The sequence below is a fragment of the Centrocercus urophasianus genome, unplaced genomic scaffold (genome assembly GCF_019232065.1).
Source record: "Centrocercus urophasianus isolate 14NV4802_14NV808 unplaced genomic scaffold, USGS_Curo_1.0 seq_30, whole genome shotgun sequence".
Taxonomy (NCBI): domain Eukaryota; kingdom Metazoa; phylum Chordata; class Aves; order Galliformes; family Phasianidae; genus Centrocercus; species Centrocercus urophasianus.
The window spans coordinates 7,350,004-7,368,179 of NW_024884867.1; the positions used below are offsets into that span (position 1 = coordinate 7,350,004).

An 18,176-nucleotide genomic window follows, 5' to 3' on the forward strand; every position below is an offset into this window, starting at 1 on the left:
AACACTGTTCTTTTAAGGACTTTCTGATGTAATGCCATATCTACCTCTCTTTGTTCCAGGATCCTTCCCCTGTGCCAAACTACATAGAGGTGGAACACGTGGGAACCCAGGGGCTGTTGCACCGAGGAGGGCAGATCCACGGGGCGCTTCCCATCGCCTCGGGGGAACGCTGGAACCTCATCATTTGGATGAGATCATCAGCCATCCGCAACCAGCTGTGTCCCATGTGCAACCAGAAACCCCAGCTGGTGGAGGCAGAGGGGTTTGGAGACGGGTTCACAGAAACCTGTGAAGAAGACGTGCCTGAGACCGTGGATCTGTGCTCGGTGTGGTAGCAGGTGGGGCATGCCTTCTGCAGAACAGATTGCCTCCAGCTGCTTTCTGCCTTCTCGGACCGTGCTGACAGCCTCGGGAGGACGTTGAGTCATTTAAGAGGGAGCTGTCACCGTGCAAGGTGACACCAAACCGGTCCTGCTGGGAAGGAAGCCAGCTGCTCCCACTGCTGCTGCGAGGGCTGGCGAGGGCAGGCAGCCACATCGGAGTGCTGGAGGAGCGCGGAGACGTGCAAAGCCCCAGCACTGACTCACTGCAAGGACTGCCGATACGTTCAGGTGTGCACACAGACCCGACGCTGCTTTTCATCTGCGGAGACGTGTGTGCCGGCGGGCGGTGCGCTCCGCGTGTACGTGGGAAAGAGCAGTGCAATAAACGCCCACGTGCACCGCTTGGCGCTGTTCGCAGAAGCTCGCAGGGACGCTTCGCAACCGGCCGCGGGAGGAGGAATGGCAGCCTGAGAGCCGCAGCCCAGCGGCAGAAGCGCTGCGCTCTGGCTACCGCACTCGGTGTCCCCGCGCCGTGAGCGGCTCCGCGAGCGCTTCGCTGTCGGTTCCGCCGAAAACCGGAACCACAGAGGGCGGCACAGGGACCCGGGCGGCGCCTTGTGAGTGAGTGACCGGAAGTGAGCGGGGGAGACCGGAAGTGAGGTCTGGGGCTGTAACGGCGGCGCGGCGCTCGGTGTGCGCGGCGAGGCCCGCGGACTACGGTGAGCGCGTGCGCGTGGCGGCGGCGCGGAGCGGCGGTCGAAGGGACGGGGTGCTCGCACCTCTTAAAGGGACAGCGCGCATCTTAGATCCCTTTGGCATTCTCAGTCGGAGCGTAGCGCTGACCTCTCTCCGCAGGCCCCGGCGCACCATGGCCCGCGGGCGGTCCCGGAAGCGGTCCCGGAGCAGCAGCAGCCGCAGCCCCTCTGGGAGCGGACGGGAGAAGCGCGGCGCGAGGAGCGGTGCGGCCTCCCCGGGTCCCCGGCACCGGCCGAGCTCTGCGGCCGCCAGGGAAGGTAGGGAGGGCCCTGCCCCCGCGTTCCCCCTCCTGCCCTCCCCCCCCCCCCGTGGTGCTGTGCTGAACTCCCTCTGTGTGTTGCAGGAAGGAAGAAGGAGGGTAGGAAGAAAAAAAAGAGGAAGGCAAATGCTTCGTCCTCTGACAGTTCGTCCTCCTCCCGCTCCTCATCATCCTCCTCCTCCACCTCCTCCAGTGACAGTGACATGAGAGCGAAGCGGCACGGCAAAAGGAAGAGAGGGAAACACAAAGACAAGAAGAAGAAGAAGAAGATAAAGAAGAAATTGAAGAAGTCAAAAGAAAGAGTTAAGGAGGACAGAGGCGTGAGTGAGGCACTGCCCGGCCCTTCACTGGAGCTGTGGCAGAAGGAGCCACAGGTCGACCCTGGGCCAGGTAACTCCAGGCTGAGGAATGGCTGCTGCCTCCCTGGTCAGGTTGGGGTTGGGCACAGAGGGGCACCTGGCTCTTCTCCCTCTGTGGTCCACAGCAGTGAATGTAAGGAGCCACGCTTGTGAGTTCATTGATAAATTCCATTCTGATTTGTGAATGTGAGCTGGGAACAAAGATGCTGGATGAAAGGACGCTGTCAGCAGTAACAGAAGTGACAGCCAGGTTGGATGGGGCTGTGAGCAACCTGGTCTAGTGGGAGGTGTCCCTGCCTATAGCAGGCAGTTGAAACTGCATGATCTTAAATGTCCCTTCCAACCCAAACCATTCTATGATAAAGTTGCTGCCCACATTCATCTGGGATGTGAAGCACACCCAGACTGTCCCTTGCGTGGTTTTTTGTTAAACCACTGGTATCTGGTGCTGTGTTCCTGTCTGCTCCCTGCAGACTGGTTCTGCCAGCACAGCTCTGACTCATGGACACGTTCCAGTTTTGACAGATGAGCAGAAGTCCCGAATCCAGGCTATGAAGCCAATGACAAAGGAGGAATGGGACGCGAGGCAGAGTGTTATCAGAAGAGTGGTGGATCCTGAAACAGGGAGAACCAGGTATGGCTGCTTTGGTCGGAAGAGAGGTGATGGATCCATCGCCATTGCTATCCAGGTTGAATGGGATGGGATACTGGAAGATGTGCAGTACTGCCTGGAGTCAGGTCCCCCTCAGCAGCAAAATCTGCCATGCAGATCCTCTCCATCAAACCTGCTGTAGCTTACCCTGAAAGTGGCAATTTTATACCGAGTTTCAGAGCTGCAAAATGCTATTTCCAGCTACAGGTGCCCCAGCTCCAGTTAGCATGCAGATGTGAGTGGGGAGGGAGTGGGTATGTTCCCCTTGGAGTTACAGACTGAAGTCCATATAGCTGCCAAGTGGAAATGACCCAGTTTGTAATAAGCTGCATCTTCCAGCAAACAGAAAAAATCATGGTGAGGAGAATTGGGTATGACAAGTCCAGTCTTAAAATAGAAGGCAGCCTGCGGGACTTAGGGAGGTGTGGAACAAAGGTCAGTTCCATGTAAAGCACGTAATGAAGACATTTAAATTCCTATTCATGCTAGGGGTTGTGAGCTGCCTTTGATAATGCTGGAAATGTGCTTGGGTGAGATGTCCTGATCTGGCTGCCTTCCAGGCCAAAACTGGCTCGTGTTTGAACGGCCCTGCAGCTCCCTCAGGCAGTCAGGAGCAGAACTGAATTCAGTTAGGGGGGGAAAAAAAAAAAGTTTTGCAGAAGCTGAGTCCACTGCTGCTGACAGTGAAGCTTCTGCAGATGGTGGGGTGGCAGATTTTTCTATTACAGGTATTTTCTCCTGCAATGTGCAAGGAGATGTGCAATGGCTCAGTACATAACAGATGCAGGGCCCTCAGCCTTGGACAGGGCTAGTTGGTCCTGCAGGGGGATGCTGCTTTCTCAAGGGACCACAGCTGTGCTGGCTGCAGCTTGCTGATGCTCATCACATAAGAGCAAGGGACAAACCTGCTGTGCTAAGTTTGATATGGCCAAAATGATGTGTTGTGGTTTAACCTGGCAGGTTGCTAAGGACCACACATTTGTTCACTCACTCCCCTCCTTCTCAGTGGGAAGGGGGAGAGAAACAGGAGAAAGAAAACAAGGTAGAACACTTGGGTTGAGATAAAACTATTTACTAAGAGAAAAGGAGAAGGATAATAATTATGACAAATATATATAAAAGTATATATAACAAGTGATGCACAAGCAATTGCTCACCACCCCCTGACTGATGCCCAGCAATGAGAGAGAGGTGAACTCCCACCCCCTTCCAAAGTCCTTCCTCTTGATGCTGTGTGGTATGCAATTACCCTTTGGCCAGTTTCAGTCAGCTGTCCTAATTCATTTCCCTCCCAGCTCCTTGTGCCCTTTGCTGAGAATGACCTTGGCTCTGTACAACATTGTTTAGCAGACACTATAAACATCAGTGTGTTATCAGCGTTGTTTTTCTCCTAGAACCAAAATATATCATTAAACCTGACGCTCTTAAGAAAAATCCATCCATCCAGATGAAACTAAGACAAGATGGCACCTGATAGAGCTTCAAGGGTTGGGGCAGTCATTGGGCTAGCAGAGGTGCACCAGCCCAGCTCCTGGTTTTCATGTATCTGTCCCATACGTTACTGGAGCATTTTGTTCAATTTTGTTTTCCTGGCACATATTGCATGGGGCAGGGGGAACCAGCGTGACTGGCAGATAGCCCTCACGCCTCGTGGTCCTGTGCTTGTCTTCCAGGCTTATTAAGGGAGATGGAGAAGTGCTGGAGGAAATCGTCAGCAAGGAGAGACACAAGGAGATTAACAAGGTACTGGGGCTGATGGTTGGGTTGTTTTGCTTCTCAGGGGGCCCCACCAGGGCAAAGAGAGTCCTGGCAGCCCCACAGAGGCCCCAGCCAGTGAGTGCTGTGGTCTACTGTCCCGGTAAAGGCTGTGCTCTGAGTGCCCATCTCTCCTCTTCCAGCAAGCCACCCGTGGGGATGGGCTGGCCTTCCAGGTGAGAACGGGGATGCTGCAGTGAGCCTGTGCTGTAGCTGTGCTGGAAACTTGTCTTGCTGCGGGCACAGCCCTGGCGCACTGATGAGCTGGACCTGCAGGCAGCACTGCATCGGTACGCTTCCCTGGGGCAGTGTCATTCAGTCTGTAAGTTACTGCCTGGGAAGGAGAAAGACCTTAATGGTTCATCTCCCATTAAACAGCTTCTCTCCTTCCTCTCATAACTGGGGCCAGCATGGCTGTAATGCTGCTTGCCCTTGTGACCCTTTTAAGGCCTGAGGAGCTCAGCAGCACAGAGATGCTGATGCCTTATCTCTGGGCTTCTGTTGGCAGGAGCTGGCACAGGGTCTGCAGCAGGGCTGCAACACTGACAGCTGCGTCTTCCCTTCAGGGGCTGCTTTTGGTCCCTTTTGTGCTGCTCTGTCTGCCCCACACGCTGAGAACCTGGGGACAGGGGTTTTGCTCACCCATTGCGTGGAGAGGAACCTTTGCCTTGCTCTCTTCCTGCCCTTTCCTGCAGTGTGGCAGCAATGCCATCAGCAGCTTGGGGGCCCACACCCACAGTAACACAAATGCCTGTTGTTTTCCCCCACTGCAAAGTCCATACATCTATGAACTTTAAAATAATAAAAGTGGTTATAGGACAAATGAGTGACGCAGGACTGCTCTGCACAAATTTCCATGCTCTGTTTGTTGCTCTAACCCCCATTAAAGTGGCGCTTGCTCACATCCTGGGCTTTGTGACTTCTGTTTCAAGAGCTTCCCAAATAAGCAGACGGAGACGAGCCTTCCCATTTCTTTAATCTGTGTAACTCACAATGATACTGTACACAAAGCACACCCAGGCATTGGGACGATGCACTAACAGCAAGGAGGAGAAGGAAGTTGTACAGAAGGTTTGTCACACACAAGCAAGTCGTCTGCACGGCGCTGTAGACGCGGCGCTGTGCCCTCTGGTGGTTCCCCACACACCCACCTGTCGCTCCCCCAGAGCAATTTTTTATAAATAAAATAGAATTAACATCGTTGAATATAAAACCGACAGTCGAGGGTATCAACAGGCTGAGAGGGTGCTGAGGACGGGGAAGGGACCGTAAGGCTTCTAGAACTAATAGGAAATGCAGCAAAGTGGCAATACCTGAAGAAGGGGCTGCTACAGCAAGCACGGCGGCTGCTGGCGGAGCGGCGGCGGCGGTGAGCCTTTGGCTGGTTCCTGGCTCGCGGATCGGACACTGTAAACGTTTTTGGTATGAGAATTTCACCTCGTCTGACGGAGTGAGCAGCCCAGGAAAGTGACTCGGAATGAATGCGTGGGCTTTTTTTTTTTTTATTAATAAAAAAAATTAAGATGTTAAAGGGACAGCGTCAGGTACAAAGTCTGGCCCAATTGTTTGGGAGTACAAAAAGCTGCTTGTTAGAAAAATCTGAGCTCCACGGTGGAGTTTGATTCTGATGGAAGCAATGGAAAAAAGAGAGGAAAAGGAGAACAACAAAAAAAAGAGAAGCCTAAGGCAGCCTGCGCAGGGTGTGCTGTGTTGTGCAAGTGTGGGAACAACATGGGCTGAGCACTGCCCAAAAGCCAGAGGGAGGAGGCCAAGAAACTCTTCATAGTTTTTTGTTTCAAAGCAAATGAGTTATTTGTAACAAAGATAAATTAGGTCTTTAACCTGACAGTGCCCCTTTAGTAAGGATGGAATATACGTTTGTGTTTCCCTCCCTGCATCCAAATGGATCCTCTTCCAGACATGTGGAAAGGCATTGAGTCACACGCATCGCTCTCCAAAACAGCTCAGAACAAACAGGTTATAAACAGAGTTAAACTATTGCTATTGTTCTTTGAGTGAGTAGCACGTTGATCTTTGAAGAGATGAGTGCCAGATGGGGGTGGCTGAAGATAGACTGATGTAGACTGTGATGGACTGAACTGGTGAAGAAAACTCATTGGCATATTTCCTGGTAACTACACCCACATCATCTGGTATTATTGCAGCAATAAAGGTCCTGCTCTACAATTGCTTCTCCATGTTGGATTTGCACAATGGCAACAGATGGGGGCAAGGAAAGGAGCCGGGGAATTTCAAGAAGCTGAACAAAGGGTGAGGATGGAGCGCTATGATTGTCAGTCTAACTGGTCAGCAGCTGCTGGGAACGTGAAGTGATGGAGAGGTGAGTATAATATTGCACTTCTGCATTCATTGACAGTTACATTAAAGTTGGTCCATGAAGGAATTGCTTTGTACATAATGCCTGAAACAAAAAGCTACATTTTTAAATATTAATAAACCCTGAAGGCTCCAGTCCCTCCAGCCATTTCTTCCTCTACATAAATAAATAACTTTCAATTTTACATACCCACTTTTTATGTTGAAAATTTACATTCGCCTCTGTTTTACACTATCTACACATAAGAAAACGTGAACATCTCATCAGCATTGGAAAACGCACAGATTGTGCCTCGCCTCAGTGGTGGACTTTGAGGAAAGAGGAATTTTGCAAAGGCCATATCCAAATTTGCAGAAATTATTTTGTGACGTGGTTTGGTGACTTCAGAGGATGGATTGTGGCTTGGCTTCCTACTCGGATGGCAACTGTTCCATCGAACGTTTGACTAGCAAAAAAGCTGGGACAATTCACATTGGTTTTAAACCCAGTAAGCTCCAGGTGTACATTCAGAGGGAGCTCAGCTGAGTCCACAGAAAGGGAAGTCAGTTTTCGGTAATAAAAGTCATCAGATACATTCTGTCATTGAAGAGCTATCAAAGAGAAGTGGTTACGCGGTGTGCAGTCAGGCTGCAGGACGGGGAGCTGCACTGTGTGGGCAGCAGCCTCGGCTCAGCACTGTCCCTCAGTCGACCCAGAGCGCTGTGAGCACGAGGTCTGAGGTGCCTGATGCGAGATCTGCCTACCGCGGCCCAGGGCCAATGAGCAGAGCAGTGTTCACAGTGCTGCGTGTCTCAGCGCGGCCGTCCTGCGCTTCGTATTGAATCAGTTAATAAAATGAAGCAGCCAGTCTAAAAAATTTTGTTATAAATAAGATCATCGGAAGTAGAAAGTGATATAAATACAGGAAGGTGTGGTGGGGGGGGGGGAAGCTGGGTTACACGTAGTCGGGGAGCTCAGTAGGACTATAAAATCTCCACGTGAAGAGGCCAACCGGAGCCTGTAAATGGGCCCCCCAGGTGTGTGCAAGGAGGGAGCCGGGCCTCTGGCCGGGGGCATGGGGCTGTGGGGCTCTTTGCTGAGCCCCCACACCAGGCACTGTTTCACCTGCAGCACGGCGGGCAGCTCCCTCTGCCACGCACGGCCCCGGCTCCAGCAGCGCAGCGACCGTCGGCTCAGGCACATCCACTGAGAGACACACCAGGAATTAAGATATGGCCTTTTCTTACGCTTGCCTGACTCTGTTGGCACACTTCCTTACAGTCTCCTTACTGCTGGAAAAACTTCTGCACAGGATTATTTTCTTTAAATATGTACACATAGATATATATACGTGTGTGTGCATACATATATGCACATCTATATACATAGATATACACACACACACACCCTGGTAGCGATACTTAATTGTCATGCACTACAAACAGTTGGGTGTAGCTACATGAGATGGTAACAGGTTTCCATTCTAAAAATCATCAGTGCAAAAAACAATGAGGTTTTACAGTTCAGTAACTACAGGTCAAAGAAGCGAGTCTGGTTCCCACTGAAGCTGCTACTGAACTTGGAGAGAACCCAGGAAGAAGAAAATGTCTCCGAGGTGGGTATTGAGAGAGTCAGACCCTGCATTTGGATGAGAAGAACTGCTTGCAAATATATGGTGGTTAGTTCTGGAAATTATATATAGCAATAATATTTGGAGATTTAACAGCAAATTAAGTGTCTGAGGCTTGCGACAGCTCAAACAGAATAGCCTGTATTCTTCTGTTCAGAGGTCAATGCATTCAATTCCATCGGCTTCGAAAATGTCTCTTTAAAAAACAATAGTAGTCTCAACCCCAGTTGCTTGGGCGTGAATCTGCTGACATTCTGCCCCTACCAAGAGCATCGACACCCTTCTGCTTTGCCACTGCACATACTCCTTGAGAACATGGCTGAACGTGAAGCCCTCTGTACAGGTAAAGCTCTTGGTCGCTCTGCCTGGCACAGCCCATGCCAAATCCCACACCTGGGGCTGTCCATGCTGCTCACTGACCCCAACCCCACCCCTGCACCAGCAAAGCCCCTCCGGCAGCTCCTGGGAGCCACGAGCAAATTCCCCAACCTCAGCCCCTGTTCTGTGGCTCTGAGGACAGCACTCGGTCATGCATATCGGAGCGATGGCTAAGAAGGTGAGGAGGCACGTATTTACAGTCACTATACCTGGATAAGAGAAGGAGGCAGGAAAGAGCACAATCTTGACCTGGAGACTTTCCCCTCCAATTTCCAGCTGTTCCTTGAGCTCATGCCGTACAAACCTGACGCTCCCGCTTGCAAGGCCTGCACGTTCTGTGTGGGAAACATCCCATCTCTTCCCAGAATACCACGATGTTATGAGAGTAGCACCATATTTACCCTTCCACGTTAACGCCGGCCTCATCCCCCTTTCCTTTTGTTCTCTCCTCCGGTGGCTGCAGCCGACAGTCGCTGGCTCTGGCTCGGCTACTTCTGCCCCAGGAGGCCAGACTCCAGGCGGGACGCTGCGCTGCGGCCCCAGCACCCCGTGGCGATGCTCATACTTCTTTGGCTGCGTTCCCTGTCCCTCTCCTTGTCGCCGTCGGACTGGCTCTGGGTGCGCTCAGGGCGGTGGCCGGCGCTGCCTCCGGCTGCGGAGGGCTGCGAGGAGATGGTCCGCAGCAGGTGGTTCCTTTTGCGCAGGAACTCAGTCTGGCTGGGCAGCCCGAAGCTGCCCTTCCGCAGCGCCATGCGGGTGGTGTTCTTGGCGGGGCGCGAGCGGTGGTTGTACTCCAGCTGGGCCAGGTGGGCCGCGTAGCCCTCCGTGATGAACTGCAAGACAAGAGGGATGAGGGCAGGGAAACCCATCATGGTAGGCACTATGCAGCTTTTTGGTGTGCCAGGTTTGCTGGGGGCGATGCACAAGACACCGAGCCTTTCAGACATGATAGGTCCTGGTACACAGGGTGGTTCCTGTCCTCTTAGAATCACAGAATTGCTTGAGTTGGAAGGGACCTTTAAAGGTCATGTAGTCCAATTGCCTGCAGTGCACAGGGACACCCACAGCTCCATCAGTGCTCACAGCCTCGTCCCCTCACCGTGGCTATCTGCAGGGATGGAGCACCACCACCTCTCTGGGCACCACACACATTGCTTCATCATTCTTATTATACAAATTTCTTCCTTTTACCCAGTCTAAATCTGTTTATAAGTTTGAAACCAATTCCCCCTGTCCTATCACATAGACCCTGTTCAACTCTTTCTTAAAGCCCCATCAGACACTGACAGGCCTCCCCAGAGCCTCCTCTTCTCCAAACTGCACAGCGCCAGCTTTCATCCTGTCCTTGCAGGGAGATGTTTCATCCTTCTGGTCATTTTTGTGGCCCTCCTCTGGACTCACTCTACCAGGTCCATGTTTTTCCTATACCGAAGGCTCTACATCTGGACACAGTAACCAGACAGCAAACACCAGCTCATCATCCAGTCCTAGGGTGACCGAGTTCCCATTGTGTCCCCTCCAATGGTAAGCCCATGGCTCTTTGGGCAGCACCTGCAGGGCTCAGACCAGCTGGCTCCTACCTGACACTGGCTCTGCAGCTTCTTGGTAGGTCGACCAACAATGTAGATGTGTGTGGGTGGGAGGCTGATGGAGCTGTACACAGAGATGTCCTTGGTGGATCCGTATGCCGCATGGATCCTCATGTGGAGCTGCAGAGAGAAAAAGCAGCATGCGGTTGGAACATATGGGCATTCCATGCTGCTCAACAGGCAGGGTTTGTTGTTTTTTAATAGCATTTGTGGGAATCTTAGGTCAATAACTTATGTAAGTTCCCAGCTGGATAATGCATCGCTGAGCAAAGCATTAATTAACAGAGCTGAGGATGTTTACAGGCCTGAACAAGAGGAGTTAGAGCAAAGCAGATCTGCCCTTGCTGCCTTTCCTTGGTCCACAGGGGGCAGGGATGGTGCACACTTGACTGCCTGCTTGTCAATGGGGGAAAGAAAGCTTTGCAACCCCCTGCACAGCTAGCATTAGCACGGAGTGTTCCCCTCCAGTGGCCGTGCTGCCACATGCAATACTGCTACACAGCGCTGCAGGACAGAGGGAGAAGGGACAGGCAGCAAAATACAGTGCCTCTGAGGGCAGAGAGCAAGGGCAGCTCCTGGACAAAGCCCTGATCAGAGCTGTTCAAGGCAGGGCACACACACTCTGGATGCTGGCAGTTAATCCACTTGTCTAACAGAGAAAAGCTTGCTTTATCCAAACGTTTTCTGAGCCTCTGTGCAGGGTGACATTAAGACCTCCCTGGGGTTGAATACTTGGGAGATGCTCTGCGCACCTCTCCAGGTTGGGTGGTACAAGGCCATTCCCCGTTCCCTTCAAAGGGCATCTCAGAGCAGCAGGTTACACCTGAGCAGACAGAGAGGCACTGAACGGGTGACTAAAGCACCCGAGGAAGAGAGGCACTGCTCCCTCTGTTTCACTTGGCATTTACTATTGGAAGAACCTGTGATGAAATGGAACAGTGCAGAGCAGAAATGACACAATTTAACAGCATGGACAGTTTGTGGAGCAATAAAAGGATGAAAATAAAATGAACAGAGATTAATCTTCTACTGCGGGCCACATTGCTTCCAAGAGTCTGGTGCTGACAAGGGCAATTGGATGAGCAGCAATCTCCACCTGTGCTACGGTCGTATTTCAGCAGATGCAGACTTACATCTGTGATGAGGGATTTCAGGAAGTTGGCCTTGTGCCGCAGCGGGTCGTGAACGAGCCCATCGCAGAATGAGACGATCCCATGGGGGAAATTGTGCTGTGCTAACCACGCTACCACCCTCTGCTTCTGCATGTCGGGGCGGCCCGTGACGTAGATAATGAGGTAGCCAAGGTCTTGCCAGTGCCTAGAAGAAAATCCACAGACCCATGGATTACAGACCTAGTGCAATGCTATGGTCAAAGCAAACCAACTGCCCCAGCCCCTGCTGCTCACCTGACAACGTCGACTGCTCCGGCGCGGACTTTGGGGTCGCTGCCCATGATGGATACACTGGCAGCAAAGGAGCCATCGATGCTGAACACCACAAACTCTGTCCCCTTTGGCAGAACTGTGATGTAGCTGTCTGCATATGTGTGGTCACCCCTGGAAGGGAAATGGGTACTTCCAGTCCTTGATATACAGAGGTTCTTTCAGAAGGTATCACCGAGTACTGAAGTGCACCACAAGCCCTGAGCAGCACCCAAACCTGTCCAAAGCCTGTAAGAGCTATGCCACCCTCAGTTACAGCAGCGATGGACACTGCAGGAAGGACTGTGTGTTAAAGTATGGCTGAAAACTGTGCTCTGGAGACCTACAGTCAGTGTACTTCAGTGACTCAAAGTGCCAGCAACCAGAGCTCAGCTGGAACCTCTTGGGCTGTAAATTACCCTGAGTACAAAGTTCTGTCCTTCAAGGACAAGTCTATATCATTTAGAATACACTCAGTTGTGCAGTTTTGCAAGAGACAGCAGGCCATTCACCTACAGCTGCAGAAGGCCTGGTTCTGCAACTAGAGCTCAATCACCATCCTTCTGATGATGTAAGAGGCAGAATAAAACACAGACCCTCCTCTTACAGCTGCAGAGCACAGTTTTGTTCCTGTTTCTAACAAACCAGGCTCTGATCACAGTCAATAATCAGAGCTGCCACACGAGGAGGCATCATATTCTAGGTATCAAATTTCTCTTTTGTTATGGGTAAAAGCTCCACGGCTTTGTCACACAGCCCACATGGCATGTTTCAAGTCTATTGTATCCTGTCACAGACTAAGCCATGGCCACCCAAGGTACCTCACCTGACCACCATCTTGACGGGGTACACGCCAATGCCCAGGCGCCGGTTCTCAGGGATGACATAAGAAATTCTGCCACTGCTGTTGCTGATCTCAGTGTCAAAGTAAACCCACTCTCCTGATGGCGGCTGGGTCATGATGTGAATGTCCACCTGGGAAGACAATGAGTCTGGGTCAAACATAGCAACTGAAGACCCCGATGAGCAGTAAAACAGGCCAAGGGTGAAGACCTTCCATCCAAGCCCCTTTGGCCTGGGTCCTGCTTCCACCCGCTGTGTCTTGCTAGATCTGAGCTGAGAAGCAATGGAGAATTGTGATGCAGGGATGAAACCTGACCTTTGTGCTCAGTGCTGTTCCTGGTAGAAGGCACCACGCAAGTTGAAGCAGGGGAGCCTGGCCAAGGGCAGCAAGCCCACGCAGGCAGCGAGGGAGCAATGACCAGTGCTGTCTGTCCCTGTTCCCCATTCTTTTCAGCACACGGTGCACAACCCCCATAGCAGCTGGTACCTTTTCTCCTGTGAGTGTGACCATATCTAGTGGACCGTACATAAACCTTCCAGTCAGGGTCTGGGGCCCATCTTCATTAGCAATGGTGTCATTTATCCTGTGGTTGGCTGTGACATTCTACACAAGTCAAGAAGGAAAAAAGAAAAAAGCAAAACCAAAGGGTCAGTCCCATGAGTTCACTGATGAAACACCTCACACGGAAATGCCAAACACAACCAGGCAAATCAGAGTGTGGATTTCTCCCTCCAGTTCATCCACAACTCTCAGCCCCTCTCTGTGGCAGTGCTCCCTGCTGCTGCAGGGGCAGCCCCTTACCCGCAGCTTCACGTGTGTCCTCTTGCGCAGCCACTTCTCGCGGGGCTTGGAGGGAGTGAAGACAGACACCTCCTTCCCATCCAGCTCCAACACGCTCGAGTTCTCGTGCCTCATCACCTGTGGGAGGACAGAGCCCAACAGATCAGTCACTTGCACAGTGCCCCTTCTCCTGCCTGAACTCCCTTCATCTCCCCAGCCAGCCCTGCCTAAGGATGATGCCTGGACAGAGACGGCCCAAGTTTACTGCTGGGCTTTTGGTTCATCAGCTAGCAGGTTTTAGAAGTTCCTCCCATAAGTAAAGGGAAAATAGTTTTCTTTTGAACTAGCAAAGCCTGTGGCCACCACTGCCTTAATCCTAGCTGGGATGCAGATAAAAAAAGAGGGAGAGACTGTCAGGAGGCACAAAGCTGACTCAAACACAGCAGGAAGAGCGCTGTGCCAGAGCCCTGTCCTTCCTCTAGGCATTCACTAATCCCACCTACATTGCTCCTACTCTCCCCTTTCCACTCAGAGTTGAACACCACAGATCTCAAAGGCTAATCGGTATCTCAAAGGCTGCTGTAAGACTGGGAGGTGACCCTGCAAGAAAACTCCACAACTGGCAGTAGTCCTTAGTGATCCTGACCTTCCAAAATAGTGAGGAGACTCTTATGTGCGGGCTCTTTTACACAGCCTGTGTGGCCAGGAGCTCTCCAGTTGCCCAGGCTGTGGTAGTCTGGCACAGGACAGCTTGCTTTGCAGAGCTGAAGCTGTTTTAATTCCAGGGAAACAGAAAAAGGATGCAGGGAAGATGTGCTTGCAAAAAAGATGCAGGGAAGAGATTTCATAGAAATCCAAGGTAAGCAGAAAAACAAATGTTACTGAAAATTATTTAGATCAGAAACCTATTTTGAGTCTCACTGCGGCTTGTTTTAACAAGATTCAGTCTTTGGAGAATAAAACTATTCAACAGTTTTCTGCCTTGTCCAGAGATTAGAAACAAGTCCTTATTAGGGGAAGAAGTGGCTTGGCATTTTGTAAGGACAGCAAGAGGACAAAGAATGTGAAAAATTAGAGTTTCAAGGCAAAGATGAGCAAATAGAGACAGGCACCAGAGGAGGAGGGATGCCACACCACAGAGGCAGTCACCAGCAGGCTGAGAATGGATGGAGAGCAGCAGGATATGAACTGCCACACTGTGCTACAGACCCAGGTTTGGGCTAAACCCAGCGGGGCATTTTGTGTATGACACTGTGATGACTGTTCCCACTATGCACAGTTATGGGTCTCTTGCTCTCTTTGTCCCCATTCCAGTTAAGTTCGATGTGGTTTCACAGCAGCTATCCAGCAAGCATAAATCTTGCTGGGTTGGATACAGCCGGAGAAGAAAGGGTCTCCCTGGATTACTGCTACAGCTCTGCTGCCTCCAGCACTGACATCTCTGCTGTTTATGGTTCCCACACAATTCTGAAAAGCACTGAAAGAAAGTTTGCCAGCAGAGTCATAAATAATTGAAGCTGCAGTGAAGGAGGCTGAGAGAGAGGGGGGACAGCTTAACAGCTGAGCTAACACAAAGCAAGCCCAAGCACCGTAGTGGCAACACTCCTGGTTTTAGTTTTCTATTCCCTATTTCCATGCTCTTAAGTACCTTTCCTTAAGGAGGTTCATACTTTGTAAAGCATAAAGCTCCCCCCCATCTCCAAGGAGCTGAAGAAAAACATATCTGTTTTAGGAAAGAACATAATTTAAACAGTAAATTGAAATCTCAGGCCAAATTTAGGTTGACAGAGTCCGAGGTGTCAGGCTCCAGAAACTCACATTCACCGAGCCCCAGGAAAACTGCTTTGTATTAGAGAAATGAAAACTAAATCCCCCATGGTAACTTAGAAACTGAGAACCCAACTCTATCTACCAACTCATGTTAAACTCATACAAAACTTCTTCGGTTTTACTATATTTTTTATATTTACACACCAAGAAGTTTTTTTTTTTAAGTTTCAGACTAGAGATCCGAAGCCACACACACAGAACAGCTCACTTGCAAGAAAGAAGAACCACCATCTTCTGCCACTGGGATCTGATGGGAAACAACCCCAGGCTCACTGCAAGGCTCCTTGGTCAGACTGTCTAAAATCTGCTCTGATAACAAAACCTGGGCCCAAACTGAACACATCAAACACAGCATATGTCCAGTAATTTTGCATGGCTCTGCTAGCAGTACAGTTTAAACACAAAAAGAAAGGGGAGAAGGTGGACCTGCAGCAGCAGCAAGGGTTATGGGAATTACAATGGAAAAGCAAAGAAGCCCCCTCCCCTTTTTTCCTTTCTTCCCACAGCATAAAGACGACCCAGGGGACAGCAGGGGTGGGAGGACCTGTCTCAGCAGGAAGGAGACGACGTCTGTGGACTCCCAGTAGCTGGCGTGGAAGAGATGCGGCAAGGCGACCGTAGGGAAAGCTGTCAGAGCATCAGGACAGTAGAGAGCATAGTCGATCCTTTTGGTTCCCCACCACTTGGCAGCAACTGGAAGCAAAAGACTTGTTTAGACAGAGCAGGTTTGGCCACACGCACGGTCTCTGTCCCAGGGCTCTGGATCCTGGCACCAGGTATGGGGAGGTTGGTCCCTTGCTGGTCACACTGTTAAGAGGCAACAAACAACCCAGGGCTCAGAGCCTGCCCAGACCAAGGGAGGAACACGTGGGGGCAGCAGCACTTGAGCTCTCCTTATTTTAAGGAGATAGGAAGGCACCAGAGGGCAGGTATTAACTGGCCACTAGTCCAGACCCCAGGAGAGGGACCCAAGGCTCACATGCAGCCTGGGAATCCCCGTGCCAAACTAGAAGACAAAACATGTCTCCTCTGGAGATAGGAGAGGAAGGATGTGTGTGTATTTTGCCCACTGCAGCATGTGCCCAGATCATCTCCAACCCTGCTTCAAACTCCTTCACCAAGGAATGAAAGACTTCAGCATCCAGATCTTGGCCACACTGCACAGGATCAGAATACTGGGAGTCCATGTGAGATACAGAGTCCATCACAAAGCAGGGTGCTATGGCACGTGCTGCCAGGACTGGCAACCCCCAGCAAATCCTTGTTGCCCTCCCAGGCTACCAAACTGCAGGTGGCAGATGTCCACCCTCCCTTTAGGAGCACAGGCTATGAAGAAAGCATCCAGAGGTTCTGGTACTCACTGCACAGGGGACTTAAAAACACACTGTTTGGGTGGGCAAGGTTAAAGAAAACACAGAAAAAAGTTTCCTCCCCCAGAGTCAACAGCTCAGACACAAGTGAGTGGCAGCTGCCATACTCAGGTGGGACACCATCACACTTCAGCACTGCTCTGAACTCTGCCTATGCGCACATCCTTTCCAGTTCCATAACAAGAACATTTCAGCCCAAAGCCTCCAACCCTTATGGCAGTGGAGTCCTTGACTCCTGCACATTCCAACCTGGAAAAACAGCCATGGAAAGAAAAGATGAACCTGGTCAAGACAGCAAGAGGAAGAGCTGTGTTTGCATGCAGATTGCAAGCTGGGGCTTTGACAGCCTTTTTCCTCAAATTTGGTTTTCTCTGTGACCAGTTTTTATGGACTTCCAGGAAGGCTGCCAGATATAAGGTACAATCCAACAAAACCCTCTTATTAAAGGAAAGCTAGTTGGTGATGAGCCCAGATGATGAACTTAAATAACGGACCCAGCAGCCTCTTCTGGAGACTTGCTATATCACAGCAAAGCATAGAGACTGACAGCATCAGCACATCCCTGCGCCCAGCTCTGGTGTGCCAAATGCCCACTGGGGACAACCATTGGGGTTGTCCTATCCTAATAGGCCCTGCGTTTCTGGAGAGGCTCCTTCTGAAAGAGGAGGAGGGCATTGCTGGATCAACACGGCTTTTCCAGATCACACGTGCACCTCCTCGCAGCCACTTCTGGCTCCCTGCCTTCCCAACTGGCAGCTCCTGGTCATGTCCCAGCCTTTCACTTCACGTGCAAGTCCCCAGCTTGGGTAACTTCAGAATCTTTGCACAAAGCAGAGAGGATTTTCTTCCATGCTCAAAAGACAGTATGAGGGCAGTGGAGGCAGAAGCGTTGCCCCAAAGCTTTGCCTAGAAAAGCTCCTGCCAGGTGTTAGCAGTGATATGACGGTCCTTTGGAGCAGAGTGACAGAAGTACTTGTTAAAATGCAACCAGAAATTGCAGGTGCCTCAGTGAAAGCAGAAGGATTTCTTGCAAAGTGTGGCCACTGAGTGACAGAGGAGATTGGTTGGAGCTGGTCTCTCCAGAATACCTTTTCTGATGTCCATGTCAGGTATCCGAAGAGCATAGTCTGCATCCTGACTCGATGGCCCTTTGGGTTTCCTTCCCTTTGAAGGGACTTCGTGTTTATGCTGCCTGTGTCTCTTGGATGAAGTTTGGGTGGGGGATTTGTGAGGGAGTGCAAGTAGGGAGAGAAGGCTAAACCCTCTACAATGGTTAAGGTGGTGTTTGGTTTCTAAAAAGTAAAATAAATACAAAAACAAACAAAAATCAAAACAGGAGTCACACTTAATACAGCACACATGCTGCAGGCAACACCAGCTCCATCCTCCAGAAGCTCTTGCTGAGGAACAAAACCTCCTTTATGCAAGGGCAAATGTTTTCTTCCTACAGAGGTCATCTCAAACAGGACAGAAGCCTCTGCCCAGTGCCCACAGCCTTTCAGCAGCTCACACTTCCCCTGGGGAGCGTTATTAAGCTCAGTAATTAATTATGAAGTGAGTTATTCAAAGCCCTGTAATACAGCGTGTTGGGAATGGAGCATCTCTTAAGTTTTCACCACTTTCTGGGGCAAAAGTACAGGCTGAAGTTTTTTGGTTTTTAAGTTTGTTTGGTTTTCAGCAGTCCCTTAGGACTTGCACTGTTAAATTCACACTCCAGCTGAAATAAGAACAGGGTGAACTGTTAGCAAAGGCTGCTGTTCCTTATGGTATTTGCTAAAAAGTTATACAGGTTTTTATTAAAAATTAAAGCCATTATTTTCTCTTCCTTCTGCTCTGGCACACAGGTCAGAACTCACTGACTCTTGGAGCTGCCCTCTAGGCTACAAAAGAGCTCAATTTTCAATGCCAAGTAA

At 50.8% G+C, this 18,176-nt stretch overlaps 3 protein-coding genes across 20 annotated transcripts in view; 2 read left to right on the plus strand and 1 right to left on the minus strand.

The window, feature by feature from the left end:
- OGFOD2 (2-oxoglutarate and iron dependent oxygenase domain containing 2) overlaps nucleotides 1-726 on the plus strand; it is a 5,262-nt gene extending 4,536 nt beyond the window's left edge. Inside the window, exon 7 of the mRNA XM_042829284.1 lies at nucleotides 60-726. Coding sequence (XP_042685218.1) covers nucleotides 60-335 — 276 coding nt within the window. The 3' untranslated portion in view covers nucleotides 336-726. The remainder of the gene's footprint in view (nucleotides 1-59) is intronic.
- A 450-nt stretch (nucleotides 727-1,176) lies between these two features.
- ARL6IP4 (ADP ribosylation factor like GTPase 6 interacting protein 4) lies at nucleotides 1,177-6,626 on the plus strand. Of its 3 annotated transcripts, none has more exons than XR_006170536.1 (6): nucleotides 1,177-1,336; nucleotides 1,423-1,728; nucleotides 2,214-2,331; nucleotides 4,023-4,092; nucleotides 4,248-4,394; nucleotides 6,270-6,626. XR_006170536.1 is itself a non-coding variant. In XM_042828604.1 (5 exons), the coding sequence occupies exons 1-5, from the start codon at nucleotides 1,192-1,194 to the stop codon at nucleotides 4,302-4,304; spliced, it is 696 nt and encodes a 231-aa protein (XP_042684538.1). In that variant the 5' UTR covers nucleotides 1,177-1,191; the 3' UTR covers nucleotides 4,305-6,291. The 3 variants fall into 3 exon arrangements, 1 of the variants encoding a protein (XP_042684538.1); XR_006170535.1 differs by having other exon boundaries at nucleotides 4,613-6,291; XM_042828604.1 differs by having other exon boundaries at nucleotides 4,248-6,291.
- PITPNM2 (phosphatidylinositol transfer protein membrane associated 2) overlaps nucleotides 3,465-18,176 on the minus strand; it is a 115,898-nt gene continuing 101,186 nt past the window's right edge. For 12 of the 16 annotated variants that reach the window (XM_042828586.1, XM_042828591.1, XM_042828596.1 and 9 more), the window contains 9 exons: nucleotides 17,352-17,555; nucleotides 15,438-15,586; nucleotides 13,085-13,201; nucleotides 12,770-12,886; nucleotides 12,266-12,414; nucleotides 11,425-11,574; nucleotides 11,152-11,335; nucleotides 10,010-10,138; nucleotides 3,465-9,262 (listed from right to left, as the gene is read on the minus strand). In XM_042828586.1, the coding sequence (XP_042684520.1) occupies nucleotides 8,918-9,262; nucleotides 10,010-10,138; nucleotides 11,152-11,335; nucleotides 11,425-11,574; nucleotides 12,266-12,414; nucleotides 12,770-12,886; nucleotides 13,085-13,201; nucleotides 15,438-15,586; nucleotides 17,352-17,555 (1,544 nt within the window). In that variant the 3' untranslated portion in view covers nucleotides 3,465-8,917. The other 4 variants (XM_042828601.1, XM_042828600.1, XM_042828602.1 and 1 more) reach the window with 3 other exon arrangements.